Genomic DNA, 17,251 nt, shown 5'->3' with positions numbered 1-17,251 from the left:
AAGTCATTTTAGGCTAAATGTATGGGCTGAAATATGTGCCACCAGAAACTGAATTTGAACCATTTATATTTGAATTTGAATGGCTAAACTTGAATAATTGCATTGAAAAACTGAATTTGAATCACATAATTTTAAATTGTATTGTTTAATTAAAATTGAATTTATTCAAAAACTGAATCTGAATTGTATCATTTGAAATTGAATTTATTCGTTTGGAACTGAAGTCCAATAAAATTTGATCCTCACTGAAAATTAAACTCTCTATATATCTTCACATTCACTTCTCACAATTCAGATTCAGTTCTCAAATTCAATTTCAAGTTACTGAGACAGACATCCGGGTAGTTGGAGGATGAAGGAAGAGCAATCGAGCGCAGATCGATAGATAGCGTTCATAGGTTGGTTTCACGTGACGTCACGCTGCTGCATCGCGAGAGCGCGCAATTCAGATGGAGGGCAGGAAGTGAAATAGCTGAGGATCTGCCGTCTGGCAAAATGCCAATGTTTTGTGTAGTTTACGGCTGCTCCAATCGTTCTAATCGAGAAAAGGGAAAGGGTTTTTATAGAGTACCGAAGATTGTCACTCATAAAGGTGAGAAATGTAAAAGCTCACAGAACAACGCCGTAAAAGTTGATTTTTAACGTACGTCTGCGGTCGGGAGGAGCAGAGTCTGTTAATGCCCGTGTCTGCAGCGACCACTTCGTCGGAGGTATGTTAGCTAGCCAACGTGTTTTTTGTGTCTGTGTTTATATAGCATTAGGTTGTCATTAAATGCTCATTTACTTAGTAATGCTTATTAAGTTACCGGTAGTCTAATATGGACTTGATTGGGGCTTTTTAGGTTGCCCTAGCGCTTGTCTAATCTTTCGGAGTCTATTGTCCCATTGGAGTAAGGAGGAGGGATAATAATCAGTCAGTCCAGTACCTGAGCCCTCACACATGTAGTGTCCAATACCTGATCCCTGCTTCTTGGCTCTGATGATGATAAGTAAGAGGACATGGAGTAGTAGTACCTGAGCCCCGACACATATCAGTCTGTTAATATGTTTTCAACAAGTGTAATACTTTTATCCACTAGTCCAATTGTACTGGCTATATGTATTATATGTAATGAAATGGATTCTAATCTGTTATTGCACACCATGTTCTTGTTATTATAACAATTGTTGAAAAATCTAATCTTGTAAATAAACCACCATGTATAATTCTGTCTTCTCAATGGCATTTAATGTTTTCATTTAAATTATACAACAGCCAGAACTCACAAAGACCACACTCATAACAATAGTCAAAATGTAATCTTGTCTCATACAACCGTATTGATATAACAGCAATATCACACAGCCCACTTTCAAGAGTGCCTGGATCCTTTCATTACATTACACATGTGAGTTTGTAACTTGCTGTCCCAGTATTTCTGGAAGTATGCCGTTTCTAAAAAAGCCTAACATCATCCTAAAGTTCAAGATCGGGCAAAATCCTTTCAACAAAAATGTCATTGTGGTTCCACACAACAAAATCACAGTACTCAGCGTCTACAATGTGAAGCTGTCCCTGAACTTGGTAGTAGTAGTCATGAGTCCGGTCCAGCATGACATTATCCCCATCATTGATGAGGCAGAAGCCCTTTTCCCCAGCACACAAGCGCAGATTGGCTTCATCTTGGTGAGAGTGTGGACACTAAAATCACAGAGAGACGGACACGTGAACAATAGATTAACAAATATATTTTCTGCCTTTTTGCTCAGTTTAGGACTTGAGACACGACTCAGTCTCGAGATTTAGGGACTTTACTACAACAGAGACTGTAATATTACCTTAATCTTGCAGGTGCCAGTTCCGTGACAGTCACAAGCAACAATCCCATCAGTATGGCCACTTGGGGTTCAGCCAGAGACCACTGTCCATACAGGAGAAGCCTGCATGCTCCTGACCCATCAGCTTCTCATAGACTCCTCTGGCTTGTGCTTCATGTTTGCATCCATAACTGTACACAGTACACATGCAAAACATGAAAAGGAAATGATTACTTAGTATTGGATGTGTACAGCCAGTTCAGTGATTTAAATGCCATTTCCCTAACCCCTATACTTAGTTCTACTCCTGCATAACCATAGTCTTATAACCCTATAACTAACGTGCACCAAAGCAATGTGTTACTATACATTTCATTTAATATTCCACCAGTAAGATACATTTACTTAATAGACAAGCTTCTTTTTATCCAAATTATACCCTCTGTTGTCAGTGTTTCTTTTCTGGACATAAACACTGTTTACACGAGGCCTTACCTCTGCCTTACCCTAATTCAAACCCTAAATACCTTGTAGCGGCTGTGGTGAACCTATATGCTTCTGGGTAGCATATGGCCTTGATCAAGCTCTTGGATGGTTGCTGTGGGTTGGTCTTAATAGCTTGTTTCAGCTTAGAAGCAGTTATGCGTCCAGCTCTTTGCCTAAACCAAATCCTGCTTGCACTCTGACTTCGAGTTGCCCTCTCTACAGCCTGGACCTGGGACATGATGAGCTCTTCTAGCTGGAATACCTGGCATAGCTCTCCAAGCTCTTTGGGGGTAGCTGCAGAGTCTCTGGTGTTCTGTATTCAAGAACAGTTTTAGGAAGCATACTAGATTTGGGGATGAATTCTTTGTAGTAAGGCTCCCTAGCCATCAGTGCTGCACTCCTTGGACAGTTTTTGCTTAAAGTCTCAAAAAAACTAGCATATGTTTCTGACCCTCTCTTCACTCTTGGGCATGAAATTGATTTCCCAACCTGGTTTTCAGTTGTCCTGCCATCAATAGAACAGTCAAGCTTTTTTTTTTTGGCTTTAGCAGAGAAGTCGATCAGAGCTACTGGAGCAGCAGGAATCTGAAAATAAGTTAACACAAAGAAGATCATTAAGTCCACATTTCTGTGGTCCATAACCATAACATATCTATATGCAGTATAAATCTGGCGTATATCCTATGGCTGTGAGCAAAACAGGTAAGGCTATCATCACAGGATTGAGATGCCAAACTGTGTTTATGTGGGTCTTTGCTGTCTTAGCTTCTCTTTGTCCAACAGGGAAATTGTGACTGACCACATTGTCACAAGCTACACATGTTAAGGCAGAATATAGAATAGAAATAATTTAATAAAACCCCAACATTAGGTATGATGGAATATAATGAAAATCCCTAAAAGAAGATGAAATGTAGGCTAGATGAAGACAAGCAATCTGCCTGATTAAGTAACCAAAGGGGCACAATATAAACATTAATTTAACATCATAATTTAGCCTACAGTTACAGTGTCCAAAAAATACAGTGTCACCTTACCTTTTTACATGTGATGGCATCAGCCACTTGCACTGCTCTGTTGTGCAGGAAGCTGTATCGCTTTCTTTCGAAGTGTAAATGTGCTATTTTTGTGTTCTAGTCAAACGGAATTAACTAACTTATGCATTCAATTCAAATGAATAGGGCTAGTGCTATGGTGTAATTGCCCTGAAGTTTATGGCCTTACATTATGCTAGCACCTGCCAAACACAGCGACACATAACTTACACGCTTACTACTCTCTCTATCTCTCTCCTCTCAGTAAGCAGTAACGTTACTCTGACAATGACAAACACGAGGAGAAGTTATCGGGAAAAAATCACACTGAAGACATGACCAGTCTACTTGGCGGCTAACACTAGCTACGTTTGCAACAACATTTTCACCGGAGGAAGAGGCAAACGCTTAGAAATAATAAACACCAGGCAAAAATGTTGTTACAAGAGCTAGTAGGCTACCATAAAACGTGGGATTATAGCTACTGTTTGCAACGTCGGGAGAAAGATTTAATTTCCCTGTTTCTACAAAATAGCTATAACATTAACAACAGTTAAACAAAAGATCGTTAGATCGTAAAAAAAAAATTCATTACCGTATTTGTCCCAGCCGAATCCATGGTGGTGGTGGTCACGCAAGTCAGGCAAGCACTTCTTCTTTGTTTCATGGCGGGTAACGTACTGTGCTCCAAAACATTGGTGCTGATTGGCCCAAGAGGAGTCCTGTGCGCCAATGAACGCTATCTATCGATCTGCGCTCGATTGCTCTTCCTTCATCCTCCAACTACCCGGATGTCTGTCTCAGTAACTTGAAATTGAATTTGAGAACTGAATCTGAATTGTGAGAAGTGAATGTGAAGATATATAGAGAGTTTAATTTTCAGTGAGGATCAAATTTTATTGGACTTCAGTTCCAAACGAATAAATTCAATTTCAAATGATACAATTCAGATTCAGTTTTTGAATAAATTCAATTTTAATTAAACAAAACAATTTCAAATTATGTGATTCAAATTCAGTTTTTCAATGCAATTATTCAAGTTTAGCCATTCAAATTCAAATATAAATGGTTCAAATTCAGTTTCTGGTGGCACATATTTCAGCCCATATAAATGACCCATTTGACCTGCATTGATCTGAGGACATCATGTTCAGATACATGAAATGCATTGCATGCTGCCTGTGACCCAGAATTCTCATATTGAACTTTAGCCAATGTTGTTTCACTGGCACTTCACTGTTAGACATTTCCATTTTGATTTAGCGCTATGATTCTGTCTGGGTTTGAAAAATGCCTGCAGTGTCCAAGTCATTATTAGTTAATGTCCTCAATGGCATAAGGGCACTGATGGCATGGTAGACTGCCAAACACTAAGCAGTGACCAGTTATTTACTCAATATATTTATTAAAAAGATATGATTGCAATACCCAAATATATACATTCTTTGTCTTCAAAGCTATGCACACTGTTTTCTGTTATTATTTTGTCTTTGTGCAATATTTTATGATAAACCCCAAAAAGTATTTGAACTTGTTAAATCTGACATATTTAAATATGTAGCCTACATGTTAAATCATATAAATTATGATCTGTTACAGCATAGATCCTTCAAATCTTTGTGAGTAACCAAAATCTGAGACATATGGTCCCTGGAGCGCAGGTCTGTTTTGCAACCAATTACACTTTCAGCTATGCATGTGAGCAACCACAAAGACACCCGAACACAAAAATATTTTCCACAAAATGATTTATTGTGGACTGATTTTCCCTCTTTTTAATTGTAATTCCCTTTACATCAAACACCTTAGATTTGGGTGAATATTTCACACACAAACATCAGAAAAAGCACTGTAATCATTTTATTGGAGACTATCTACTCTAGATATGGGATTAAGAACGAAAAGAGGAAAGTCGCAAGACACACACACACACACACACACACACACACACACACACACACACACACACACACACACACACACACACACACACATATATCATACACAACTGCACACATATTCTTACTAGCACCCAAAGGTGTGATCAGAGAGAGATTCTGAGGGTTTTAGAGCAGAATGTGAAGGCAAATGTTTATAGGCAATAGTTGAACAGAGAGAGGAGATAGTCTGAAAATGTGTGGTGTTTTTAGCCATTACGATAACAATGCATTTTGCTAAAGCATGTGGTTAAATGAGTCTGTTGCCTGTTGCTGCTGTTATCATGGAATTAAAAACTTTCCAGTTCTAAATCATGATGTATATTGTGAAGTTTGGGAGGTTTGTTAAAATTCATAATGTGTCTATTTCTATGAACTGTTGAAAATAGTTGGACCACAATGGCACCAAGTTCACAGTAAATTTATGTTGATGTGTTGATGGCTCCAAATATTAAGATGTAGTGTTTCAACAAAGTATGGATTTGAAAGATTTGAACAATCGGTCACATAGTCTGACTGCATGATTCATAGACTTATTTCCTCTATTGTCAAGTAGACATAACACAATTTAAATACTGGGATAAACTGTCAAATCTGTCCAATATAATGTGTTAGCATCATAGGAATACATTTTTGGAATTTTATCTCATTGACATGACTGTAGATCTATCGATTAAATGCAATAAAACTGGTCCAAGTTCATGTTTCTCCAATCCAAAATTTCAGTAATATCCTTGCAATGACTTGTTGGCAGTAAAGAGAGAATTTCTCCTCTCAAAAAAAATTAAAATAAATATGAAGTATACTACATTATACATGCACATCCAGCTACTCACTCTGTCACCAAGACTTTTATAATTACAGTACAGTGCAATTTTATAAAATATTTCTACGGAAAAGAATGTTTTCTGTTTCACCACATTCAATGTACCATAATCTTGATAGCTCTCGGTAACATTGACAAAATAAGAAAAAACCATGTACATGGATAAAATTTGGATGCACAATGCAGTATAGCTTTAAACTTTGAGGACTACATTAGGAGAAAAAGAAAACAATACTAGTAATAAATAATAATAAATAAATTGTTGAACTTTGACAACTCTGAGTCAACATAAGTTTCCCTCCTTTGAGAGAAAACTGCATAGGAATGCACAACTAGCACATTTCAAAATGATGAAGTAATAAAGCATTATAAGGCAATGAAATACTGTAGCAACTATATTATTCAGTTAAAAGGATAAAATATAACAAAGCGTTCAAATAATTAGCAGTACAACTGATGAGTATTTTTTCAAACCTTTTTACCAATTAAAATGATAAAGCTGGTGTGAAGATGCTAATTTTGTTAATGTAGTTTTAAAGAAAGATCTCCTACCCATACAAAATTAATCTATTACAATGGTGACAGTAGAGAAGTCAGAAGGTTTTTATAAATTACTCAAAATAGAATGAATTGTTTTTAATGTTTTTATATTTAATATTTTCTCAGGCATGTCTTACTCAAGAGTCTTTAATTGGTTAGACCTTTAGTCTATTTTGTATTTAATTGCAAATGTAGCAAGCCTCACATTCATATATTATGCAAGTATTACACAACTCAGCGCTGCTGGAATATGATGTTTTATGTTGCATTTGCATCATATTATATATGTAATGTTTTATGTGTCTTCTTTGTGTTTGTGTATCATACCTTTATCTGTCCTCATATTAAGTGCATCATGTTAATTGTACATTCAGTTTAATTTTCTAAGGCATTAAAACAATCCTTAAACCTTTGGCATAAACATTTTCAGTTGTTCTTATTTGATCCATTTATCAACTGTTTTTAAATTATAAGTTTTATTGGAGCTGCTCAGTACAGTGTTCAGTCACATTTATTCAATGACTCTGTGTGTGTGTGTGTGTGTGTGTGTGTGTGTGTGTGTGTGTGTGTGTGTGTGTGTGTGTGTGTGTGTGTGTTTCAGAAGGTTTGATACGTGCCAAACACTGCTCTTTGTAAGGTCAACAAACCTATCCATAAACCTTTTATTACAAATGTTTTCTAAGACCTTTAAAGGGATAACTTTTTAAGGTATTATACAATTCTACTGAGAAACATTTTCACATTTAGTATTTGTAATGTGATCTGAATTGTTTGCTTTTGTGATTGAGTGTAGTAAGTGTTCTAATTGATTTGTTCTTCAATATTCACCATCTATAACATCTTGATAATGACAATCACAGCTCAATCTTACATGCAGGGAAAGATTCATCTTGCATGACCACAGTGCTACTGCTTGCCAAAACCATAATGTTTAAGTCTTGCTGCTTCTCGTGGTTTTCCTGATACCACTCCCTCATAACTTCTGTATCGTGGGTTGGAATCAGCGTCACCTAAATGGGACAGAAAATCAGTACAAATATCCTATCCAACCTTTTTGCTTAAAAAAGTTTGCAACATTATATTTTGGTATGGTACCTGCATATCATTTCCCCACTGGCTTTTTCCTTCCAAGAGAGCATCAAGGACTGCCTTACTGGGCTCCTGTGCTGTTGGATCATTACCACTGACTACATAGTAGGAGGATCTGATCCTTTTAAAGAACTCAGCATCAACATTCTTGGCATTACAGTGATTTGGGATATAAACTAGGTCCATATACATAGGAGGACAGTTAGGTACTGACATTCCACTGCTAGACTTGGTGCTTCCTTAATAACAATGAAAAAAGAAAACACATTAATCTAAGATTTAAAAAGCAAAGGGCCAGTTGACATGACACCATGTTTTTACTGCCCCTTCCTAAAAATTCAAGATTTTAGGCTACAATATACACTCACCTAAAGGATTATTAGGAACACCATACTAATACTGTGTTTGACCCCCTTTCGCCTTCAGAACTGCCTTAATTCTACGTGGCATTGATTCAACAAGGTGCTGAAAGCATTCTTTAGAAATGTTGGCCCATATTGTTAGGATAGCATCTTGCAGTTGATGGAGATTTGTGGGATGCACATCCAGGGCATGAAGCTCCCATTCCACCACATCCCAAAGATGCTCTATTGGGTTGAGATCTGGTGACTGTGGGGGCCATTTTAGTACAGTGAACTCATTGTCATGTTCAAGAAACCAATTTGAAATGATTAGAGCTTTGTGACATGGTGCATTATCCTGCTGGAAGTAGCCATCAGAGGATGGGTACAAGGGATGGACATGGTCAGAAACAATGCTCAGGTAGGCCGTGGCATTTAAACGATGCCCAATTGGCACTAAGGGGCCTAAAGTGTGCCAAGAAAACATCCCCCACACCATTACACCACCACCACCAGCCTGTACAGTTGTACCAAGGCATGATGGATCCATGTTCTCATTCTGTTTACGCCAAATTCTGACTCTACCATCTGAAAGTCTCAACAGAAATCGAGACTCATCAGACCAGGCAACATTTTTCCAGTCTTCAACTGTCCAATTTTGGTGAGCTCTTGCAAATTGTAGCCTCTTTTTCCTATTTGTAGTGGAGATGAGTGGTACCCGGTGGGGTCTTCTGCTGTTGTAGCCCATCCGCCTCAAGGTGGTGCGTGTTGTGGCTTCACAAATGCTTTGCTGCATACCTCGGTTGTAACGAGTGGTTATTTCAGGCAAAGTTGCTCTTCTATCAGCTTGAATCAGTCGGCCCATTCTCCTCTGACCTCTAGCATCAACAAGGCATTTTCAGCCCACAGGACTGCCGCATACTAGATATTTTTCCTTTTCACACCATTCTTTGTAAACCCTAGAAATGGTTGTGCGTGAAAATCCCAGTAACTGAGCAGATTGTGAAATACTCAGACCAGCCCGTCTGGCACCAACAACCATGCCACGCTCAAAATTGCTTAAATCACCTTTCTTTCCCATTCTGACATTCAGTTTGGAGTTCAGGAGATTGTCTTGACCAGGACCACACCCCTAAATGCATTGAAGCAACTGCCATGTGATTGGTTGATTAGATAATTGCATTAATAAGAAATTGAACAGGTGTTCCTAATAATCCTTTAGGTGAGTGTATATATATATATATATATATATATATATATATATATATATATATATATATATATATATAAATGTATGTATAAGATACATTTTAGATGCTGTAATTGGGCTCAATTCCTTTTAAGATTTCACTAGTTCAAAAATAAGAGGATAAACTGATTTTTATAGACAGATTTTGTTTTACTTGGGTACCATGCATTATACATTAATTGCATTATAATTTATCTATCAATCATATTTTGAACAAGTGTCATGTTTGCATATAAAATTTAGACATATTGAGAGATGACAATTTATAATAAAAACATATCCTTCATAATAAAATTCGAGGTATATTAATATTTGTAAATATTTTAATATAACAGTATGATGTCATTTCAACTGCCCAGAAAAATACTGTAAAATACCTTTACCGTAAAACTGTAGAATACTTTATGTGTTCTTTAGAGTGTTGTTTGTTAATCCAATATATATATATATATATATATATATATATATATATATATATATATATATATATATATATATATTGTGACTTTACAACTAGGGTTACCTGAAGTATTGCTTTTCACGCCCTTTGATGCAGAGGTATTGGTAGCATTTTTGGCATCTTTGTCCTCTGTAGTCTTGTTTGGAGAGGATGTTTTCAGCTCTTTTATGGCACTTGTTTTTGTAAAGCTCTTTGTTGCAGATGACTTTGTCTTGCTGCTGATTTTGTTCTTTTTAGGTTTCCCTCCTTCATCTTTTTGGGATGCCTCCTCAGCCTTAAGGACCTCTGGATCCACCATGCAGACATCAGGATGTGGAGGAGCAGGAGCAGGGTCTTTGGGCATAATTGGAGATGGGTCTGCATGACGATAAGTGAGAGTCCTATCAGATGGTAATGTTTCGGAGTCATCCTCAGAGTCAATATTTGCATCTGCAGTTATTGATGGACAATCCTCAGTGCCAGGAGGAACATCAGAGTCAGTTTGAGAGGGCGCAGATTCACTTACAGAGGTTGGTGGAGTTTCCTCGCACTGTTTGCTCTGCTGTTTTTCTCCAGGTGGAGGTGGTCCTCCACCAGACTTAGCAAGTGGCTTTTCCTCCTCAAGAGGATTTTCGTCAATCATAAAGTATTCAAGAGGGCTAGGGTTTATAAAAGAGGGAGAAAGCTCTGTCTTTGAGTGTCTGTATTCACAGGAGGTCACCAAACACAAGTCCACATCTGCACATGACTGAGAAAGGATTTTATTTGAAGTATCTGGTCTTCTAGATCCATTATCACAATTCTTGATAAGTTCACCATATTGAGGTGTAAAGGAATATGAAGTGAAGCTGCTGGAAAACCCCTCTTGAGCCTCTTGATTGGAGGAGGGAGAAAGTTGGGATGGAGATGACATTTTTGGACTGCTAGGGGATTTCAAGCCTGTAATGGGATTAGTTCTTAGGCTAATTTCAAACTCATCTGTCTTCTGAGAAGAACAAGATAACACAATAGGAAATGAAGGTGACACTTCCAATGTTTTCTCCAAATTTTGTTGGGTGCCCTCTGTTTTAGCCATACTGCTCTCATTGTAAAGCGAGGTGGGACTTGTTTTACCTTTGTCAGGTCCTCCATACGAGGTACTGGTTCCACCTAGAACAAGAGATGAGTCAGGAGAATGGGGAGAAAGAGACTGATTGTGGGGTGACAGTTTTGGAGTTACAGACTCTGAAAAAGGGCCAGTATTTGGGGACATTTCCTTTGGCTCCCCAATTTGGGAAGGTGTAGTAACTGATGGGGTGGACTGAGAGGCATCTGATTGGGAAGCAGAGGCAACCTGGGTGCTATCAGAATCTTTGAAAAGCATTGGCTTCTCCCTAGTTCCCCCAGGTCTGTGCTGTTCTCCCATGACACCCACTCCATCTGATGGGCTGTAATCAACTTCTGTTGGGCCATTTTCAGTGGCTTTACGCTGCATTCCTCCCACAGATGGATGATCTGGTGATTGCTTGCTGAAATCTAAGGCAAGTGAGTGTTCAGGGAATTCTTGGCCACACTCAATAGACATGGAAAGCTCAGGAGATTTTGTTTCCTGTTGTGGCATTCTCAATTTGGCTGTTTTTGGTGAAACATCAGGGGAGATTGACATAGGCTGAGGACTATCCTCCTTAGATGGAGAGACTTCTGCTTCTTGCATTGTAGTTGGGGTCTGAACAACAGAGACAGAGAGAGAGTCATCTACTTCTGTGGAATGAGGGGAGCCCACCTCAGCATGTAGTGGTGGGGAGACATCATCAGTTGTGGGTTCGGGTAAAGAGCTTGTCGCAAGAGATGCTGTTGAGGCAGAGGCAATGTGAGAAAATGTATCCTCTGCAACAACCTCATCAACTGGAGTGCCAGACTTATCAGATGTGGTTCCCTCAGATATGGACATTTTGTCCTCTTTAAATGTCACAAAAGGATTTATATCAGACAGACACTCTCCTTTAGATTGTGGCAGTGAAGATGTAACTAAAGTACTAACAGTCACTGACTCTTTACCATTATTGTCAGTCTGGCTTGAAGTCTTATGGTCAAGTTCAAAATGTGACTTTCCATCCTTGGCTGAAGAATTAGTTTCATAACTTGGTGATTTCACCTTTCCCACTTGTGGCATAGACACATCTTCATCAATAGGACTAGACTCTCTGGGAGAGTATTCTTTGTCAGTTGTAATGTCAACAATGATAAGACCCTGAAGGTTGGAGGTTTCCTCAGATGGTAGAGTGGCAGCTTTTTCCTCCACTGGGGATTGATAGTAAGGTGTATGACCTGAGGACTGAGGAGATAAAGGACCCTGTAATGTTTTCTCATCTGGACTGTATGAAGAGTCCATTCCTTTTGACATCCCTGCAAGCATGGTGCCCAGCTCAATTGGTGAAGATACGCCTGTATGAACATGTTCAATGTTTACATTTTGGTCACCGGAAGTTGATCTTACAAGAGGCAAAGTTGTAGTGGTAGCAGAGAGCCTGTCCGAATCAAAAGGTAATTTGTCTTTAGCTAAAAAGGTCTTGCCAGATTTGTCTTCTTCGAGTGAGGAAGGTGGCGAAATGGTGGAAGCTGATGCATGATAATCATGCCCCTCAGTCGCATCACTCTTTGAGTGATATAACCCAGGAAAATCTTGAAGAGGTGAGACTTTCTTTTGCTCATAATCTGTAGTGATTCCGCATCTGACAAAATGTTGAGAGGGAGACTCAGTTTCATCATTTGTAGTCTCGTCATTCATTACATCTCTTGGAGTTGACATTTCATCCATAGGAGTTGGAACACTTGAGGTCTCAATTGTAGACTGAGTGTCTACTGATGTGTTATATTCTTTTGGAGGCTCATCTCGATTTTCATCATCAGAGACAACCTCACTTTCCAAACCTTCTGGCAGGGTTTCATAATGTATAGAAACAGCAGGTGACACAGGTTCAGAGAGCTTTGTAGGTGTGGTTACAACCAAATTCTGCATCTCAGTTTCTTTGTCTTGCCTATAATGTGGTTCTCCTGCCCCATCATCTAATCCTTCCATGCTTTCCTGCTCCTCTTGCACTCCATCAGCTTTCAACTTGGCTATTATTCGGTCCTGCTCATCCACTTCCTCTATATCAGCCTTTTCTTCATAGTCTCCTGTCTCAGATGACTCTTCCAGTCCAGTTCCCTCATCTTCAAATTTTTCACTGGTGCCATTGTTTTTATGATTTGTCTCTAGATCCCCTGGAGTACCTCCACATTCTTCCTCAGCTTCTGTGGTTGCTATTCCTTCATCCAGGGACTCTTGTGCTTCTTGAGACTCTTTACAAAAAGCTATTTCTTCACACTTGATAATTTCTCCTTGATCAGAATCTTCTATTATGGTCTGATACAGGATTTCATCATCTTCAATAATCTCCTCTGCTTTCAGAGCCTCAAAATCTTTGGTGAGGTCCTCTGGAGAAGACATCAATGATCTTTCTGCTTCAAGAGCATCTGTGACACTTGCTTCAGCAGTAGGCCCTTCAGCAGTAGCACCTGAGGCAGAAGATGCTGCCACTATTTCTCCAGCATCCTTTTTAATGGGCTTGGACTTAGCCTTGTCTTTGGACTTTGCAGGACTACCAGGTCCCTTTCCTAGTGCTGCAGCCTTTGGTTTAGGTGCAGGCTTTTTCATCTCTGCTGTCCCAGGGGCATTCATTTTCAAGCTTCCAGCTGTCCTCAAATCTCTTTTAGGCTCTTTTTCATCTTTCTTTGTTTCTTTCTTTTCTTCTTTCCTGCTTTCCTTAAAAAGTGAATCTTTCCTAATGTCTCGTCTTTTTATCTCCTTCTTCACCTCCTCTTTCTTCACCTTCTCTTCTTTTTTGGCATTTTCTTCTTTCTTGGACATGGGCTTGTCATTCTTTTTATCTGCCTCACTCTTTTCCACAGTTTTTTTTGTCTCTTTTTTTATCGTTTTTGGTTTAATGTCAGCTTTCTTTCTTTCAGGAGTGTCAATTTTGGGTGTTTGCTCACTCTTGCTTTTAATTTCCTTCTCTCCAGCTTTCACTTTTTTCACAAGGGTTTTATCTTTCTTCTCTGTTTTTTGTGTCAGTTCTTTAGTATCCACAGAATGAAGGAAGTCAGCTTTACTAAGTGTTTTTACTTTTTCAGGGGCTTCTTCTTTTGACTCTTTCTGGAGGTTTTTTCTTGGGGATGGTTTTGATGTGGACTTTAGGCTCTCCTTGCTGTCTGTCTTATGTTTCAGCTTTGCTTGTTTGAGTGTTGGGGCTAAGTTTGAAGAAAGCTCTTTCTGTGAGACCACATGATGTTTGAGGAAGTCTAAGTGTTTAAGTTTCTCTAAGCCTTCAAGAATATTACACTGAGTGGAATTACCTGGGAACAGAACACGGATAATTTTTTCTGATGGGTTAGCAGGATGCCACACAATCAATGATGAGATGGAAGACAAATATGATATTGGGAGATCTGATTCCTTTCCATTTGGTGACAAGATGGCAGCTTTGTCTTTTTCACTGCCTGTCCATTCTTTCAAAAAGTACTGCAACTCCTTACTATTACTAGCTGGGTTGAGAACATACATTTCAAGCTTTCCAACACCCATTTTCTGGAAAAGTATAATGGGTTCTACTGTATTGCCTATATTCCTTTGCAGAGGTTCAGGTTTTAAAGACAGCTTGTTTAGGTACTGTAGAGTGAGCGATGCCTCTTCAGCATTTCTCCTGATTCTGTAGTTCGGTTCTGGGATCTCCAGGTTCTGGGGCATGTTGACAAACATAACACCAATATCAGGTGAGATCATATTCTTTGTCCAGTCACTGTTAGCTGTGGATCCCTGTGACTGCTCCTCCTCAAGTTCAGTCATTTTGCGCTGCAGCATGCTATTAATACCAGGAAGGTTATCATCTCCAATGTGTGTTAAGAGAATAGAATCAACTCTGTCCAAATGCCGCAGCAACTTCCAAAAACAAGACTTTCTATCAGATCCACCATTAATCAGCATGTTGAAGCCATTAACTGCAAACAATGCTGAATCTCCTCGGCCACCAGGGAAAATATAGCAACATGGTTTGGATAATTTTAGGAACCCTCCTGAGGTTGGGGGTTCCAGCATGTCAAATGGAGATGGGATCTCAACAGATTCTGAGAGGTACTCTGTGAATTCAGAGAGACCCTCCATTTCTGGAAGGATGGTCGGGGAGTTAAGTTTCATATGGATGAAGTCCTGTAGGTTGTGTTTGTCCAGGTTGGAGTTTTTCCAGTCACCATGTTCAGGACAGAAAAGTGTTAAACTGGCTTTGTTGGCAGGATGTATGGTGCTTAGAAGCTCACCAATCTGTGAGACAAATTAATTAAACATTCCACACATGAGACAGATTTCTTTTAATACCATGTTCAACTGCAATGTGCATGCTGAATCTGAAAATCGGTTGACTGTTGCTAAAGAATCTCTGCTCAGAAAAGACAAATTCTAGCAATAACTAAATTGTGTCACATCAAGCAAACCAAAGAAAACAGGTAACAGTGACAACTACTCACCTCTTGATCTGTAAATATGTCAATGAAATTGGAGAGAGAAAAGGAGCCCGACTGGAGAATCAGCTCGCCTGTATTTTCTAAACACTGTCCTGCCAGGACAAGCTGTTTATGGTTGGCTGTGTCTGAGACCATCAATCGTACCTGGATGTTGAAATAAAGTTAATAAAATATGACTGGCCAAGGCATGTATTGGTTGCAACAGAAACTAAACTTAGCATTTGAGGGCTATAATTAATTATTCAAATCCAATATCTGCAAAAAATACAGTTGCCTAAATAAAGAAATACTTTGGACTATAAAATACTAAAAATGCCAAATCATACCCTTTAGTTAAGTTGCAAGATTCTAGGCTAACAGAAGTAAACGTTTTATAAGTGCCCAGCTAAATATATCTTGCAGCTCTGCATGACTGAAGCAACTGTATTAATTTCAACTGGAAGAAATTGCATTACTTTAGCTTTTGGTTTTCTTTCCCTTTCCCTTTTTCACTCTGTGTCCCAGCCAGTGATTTCCAGTTTGTCGCAATTGACTGTTCTGGGTGGTCTGCTAGGGTCAACCATATTATAAATGCAGAGTAGAACTACAGTACAGTCACAGTGTGCGAACAAGCCTTGTGTGTGTGTGTGTGTGTGTGTGTGTGTGTGCGCTCGCATGTGTGTTTGTGTGCAAGTGTGCATTTTCCTTGCAAATGATTAATGCGATGACCTAGTACATTAGTGAATGAAGTTACATAACATATGTAGTGTCAAACAAATACAGTATAAATATTTTTGTAATATTATTTGAGCCATAGACATTTCTATTGCTAACACTGTAAGTAAGAAAGAAAAAACATTTCCCCCACAGGATACTAGCTGCTCTGCATTTATTCTTCTCTCCTCTGAAGTATTTCTTTTTGCTTTGCCTGATGTGTTTTATTGAATACTACTTAGTTTAGCATTTTAAATACTATTTAGTATTATAGATAAATATAGAGATAAATATAGATGATATACTGTAGATATAAATATAGAAAGGCAGAGAAAAGGTGGGGTGTTTACCTCTGTGCTAACAGCTTCATCTGAGGGGTTGATGAGCACGACTGTCTCCAGCACATTGCTTTTGTGGTGCAGAATCTTTTGCCCTGCAATTACAATTATATGTTACTAATGCTCTTGCGATGCTTTGGTTTGTGTTGTGTTTTACCCTGAAAAAATGCAATATACGGTGTAATATGAAATATATAAAATATTAATACATTATTTTATATGTCTCATATTTATGTATTTTACTGAAGACCATGCATCCTTCCCCCCACTATAATTCCTTCAGCTATATACATTTCATCCGTTTCTCGAGAAATATTGAAGTCTTTATGTAAAACGCATTGCAGCTGCACAGCAGACAGTAATGAGCGAGGCAGCTCGGTCATTGGCTGTGCTGCGGCAATTGCTCGAACCAATGACGGGGCGACTCTGAACCATTGGTCGCGCGCCTCGCGTTTGCGCGCTCAGAGCCCGCCGAAATTAGCATAGCCAGGCTATAAAATGGGCACCCCGTCATGCGAGTTCCTTTAGATTTAATCTCCTTCAGCAAAGACCTTCTCTTCGCTGGATTCTCCGGATTGTTGGAGTCTTTCGCACGCCGTCGAAAAGCCTACAGCAGGACCGCTAAGAGGACGCCGGCATCTTCAGCCGCCTTCGAAAGCCTTCTGCTACGCCATCCGGCGCTAACGCTATATCCTTTACTGCAAGCGCCGCCCCTGCGACGCTTTTGATTAGTAAAAGAGCAATTTTTCAAGGCGTTGTTGCAAATGCCTTCAGCCTGCGCCTCGTGCAGAGGCCCTCTTCCTGATGGGGATCGTCACATCATTTGCACTCGCTGCCTGGGACCGGACCACGCAGAAGCTGCTCTCATTCAGGGCGGATGCCCGAATGTGACTCCCTGGGCCTCGCCGAGCTGCGCACTCACTTTGCCGCTTCACGCAATCGAGCCT

At 39.3% G+C, this 17,251-nt stretch overlaps 1 protein-coding gene and 1 long non-coding RNA gene across 2 annotated transcripts in view; both read right to left on the bottom strand.

The window, feature by feature from the left end:
• Window positions 1–1,866: 1,866 nt before the first annotated feature.
• Window positions 1,867–4,635, bottom strand: LOC127621625 (uncharacterized). The gene is made up of 3 exons (XR_007967880.1): window positions 3,913–4,635; window positions 2,773–2,868; window positions 1,867–1,988 (listed from the first exon to the last, which is right to left on the bottom strand). It is a non-coding gene; the product is annotated as an uncharacterized LOC127621625 (long non-coding RNA).
• A 456-nt stretch (window positions 4,636–5,091) lies between these two features.
• Window positions 5,092–17,251, bottom strand: part of map1b (microtubule-associated protein 1B) — a 39,524-nt gene continuing 27,364 nt past the window's right edge. Inside the window, exons 3-7 of the mRNA XM_052095252.1 lie at window positions 16,317–16,399; window positions 15,277–15,417; window positions 9,823–15,073; window positions 7,716–7,948; window positions 5,092–7,630 (exon numbers count right to left, since the gene is read on the bottom strand). Of these exons, the coding sequence (XP_051951212.1) occupies window positions 7,475–7,630; window positions 7,716–7,948; window positions 9,823–15,073; window positions 15,277–15,417; window positions 16,317–16,399 (5,864 nt within the window). The 3' untranslated portion in view covers window positions 5,092–7,474. The remainder of the gene's footprint in view (window positions 7,631–7,715; window positions 7,949–9,822; window positions 15,074–15,276; window positions 15,418–16,316; window positions 16,400–17,251) is intronic.

Source organism: Xyrauchen texanus, chromosome 3 (assembly GCF_025860055.1).
Source record: "Xyrauchen texanus isolate HMW12.3.18 chromosome 3, RBS_HiC_50CHRs, whole genome shotgun sequence".
Taxonomy (NCBI): domain Eukaryota; kingdom Metazoa; phylum Chordata; class Actinopteri; order Cypriniformes; family Catostomidae; genus Xyrauchen; species Xyrauchen texanus.
This window is presented reverse-complemented; position numbering and strand designations above follow the sequence as displayed.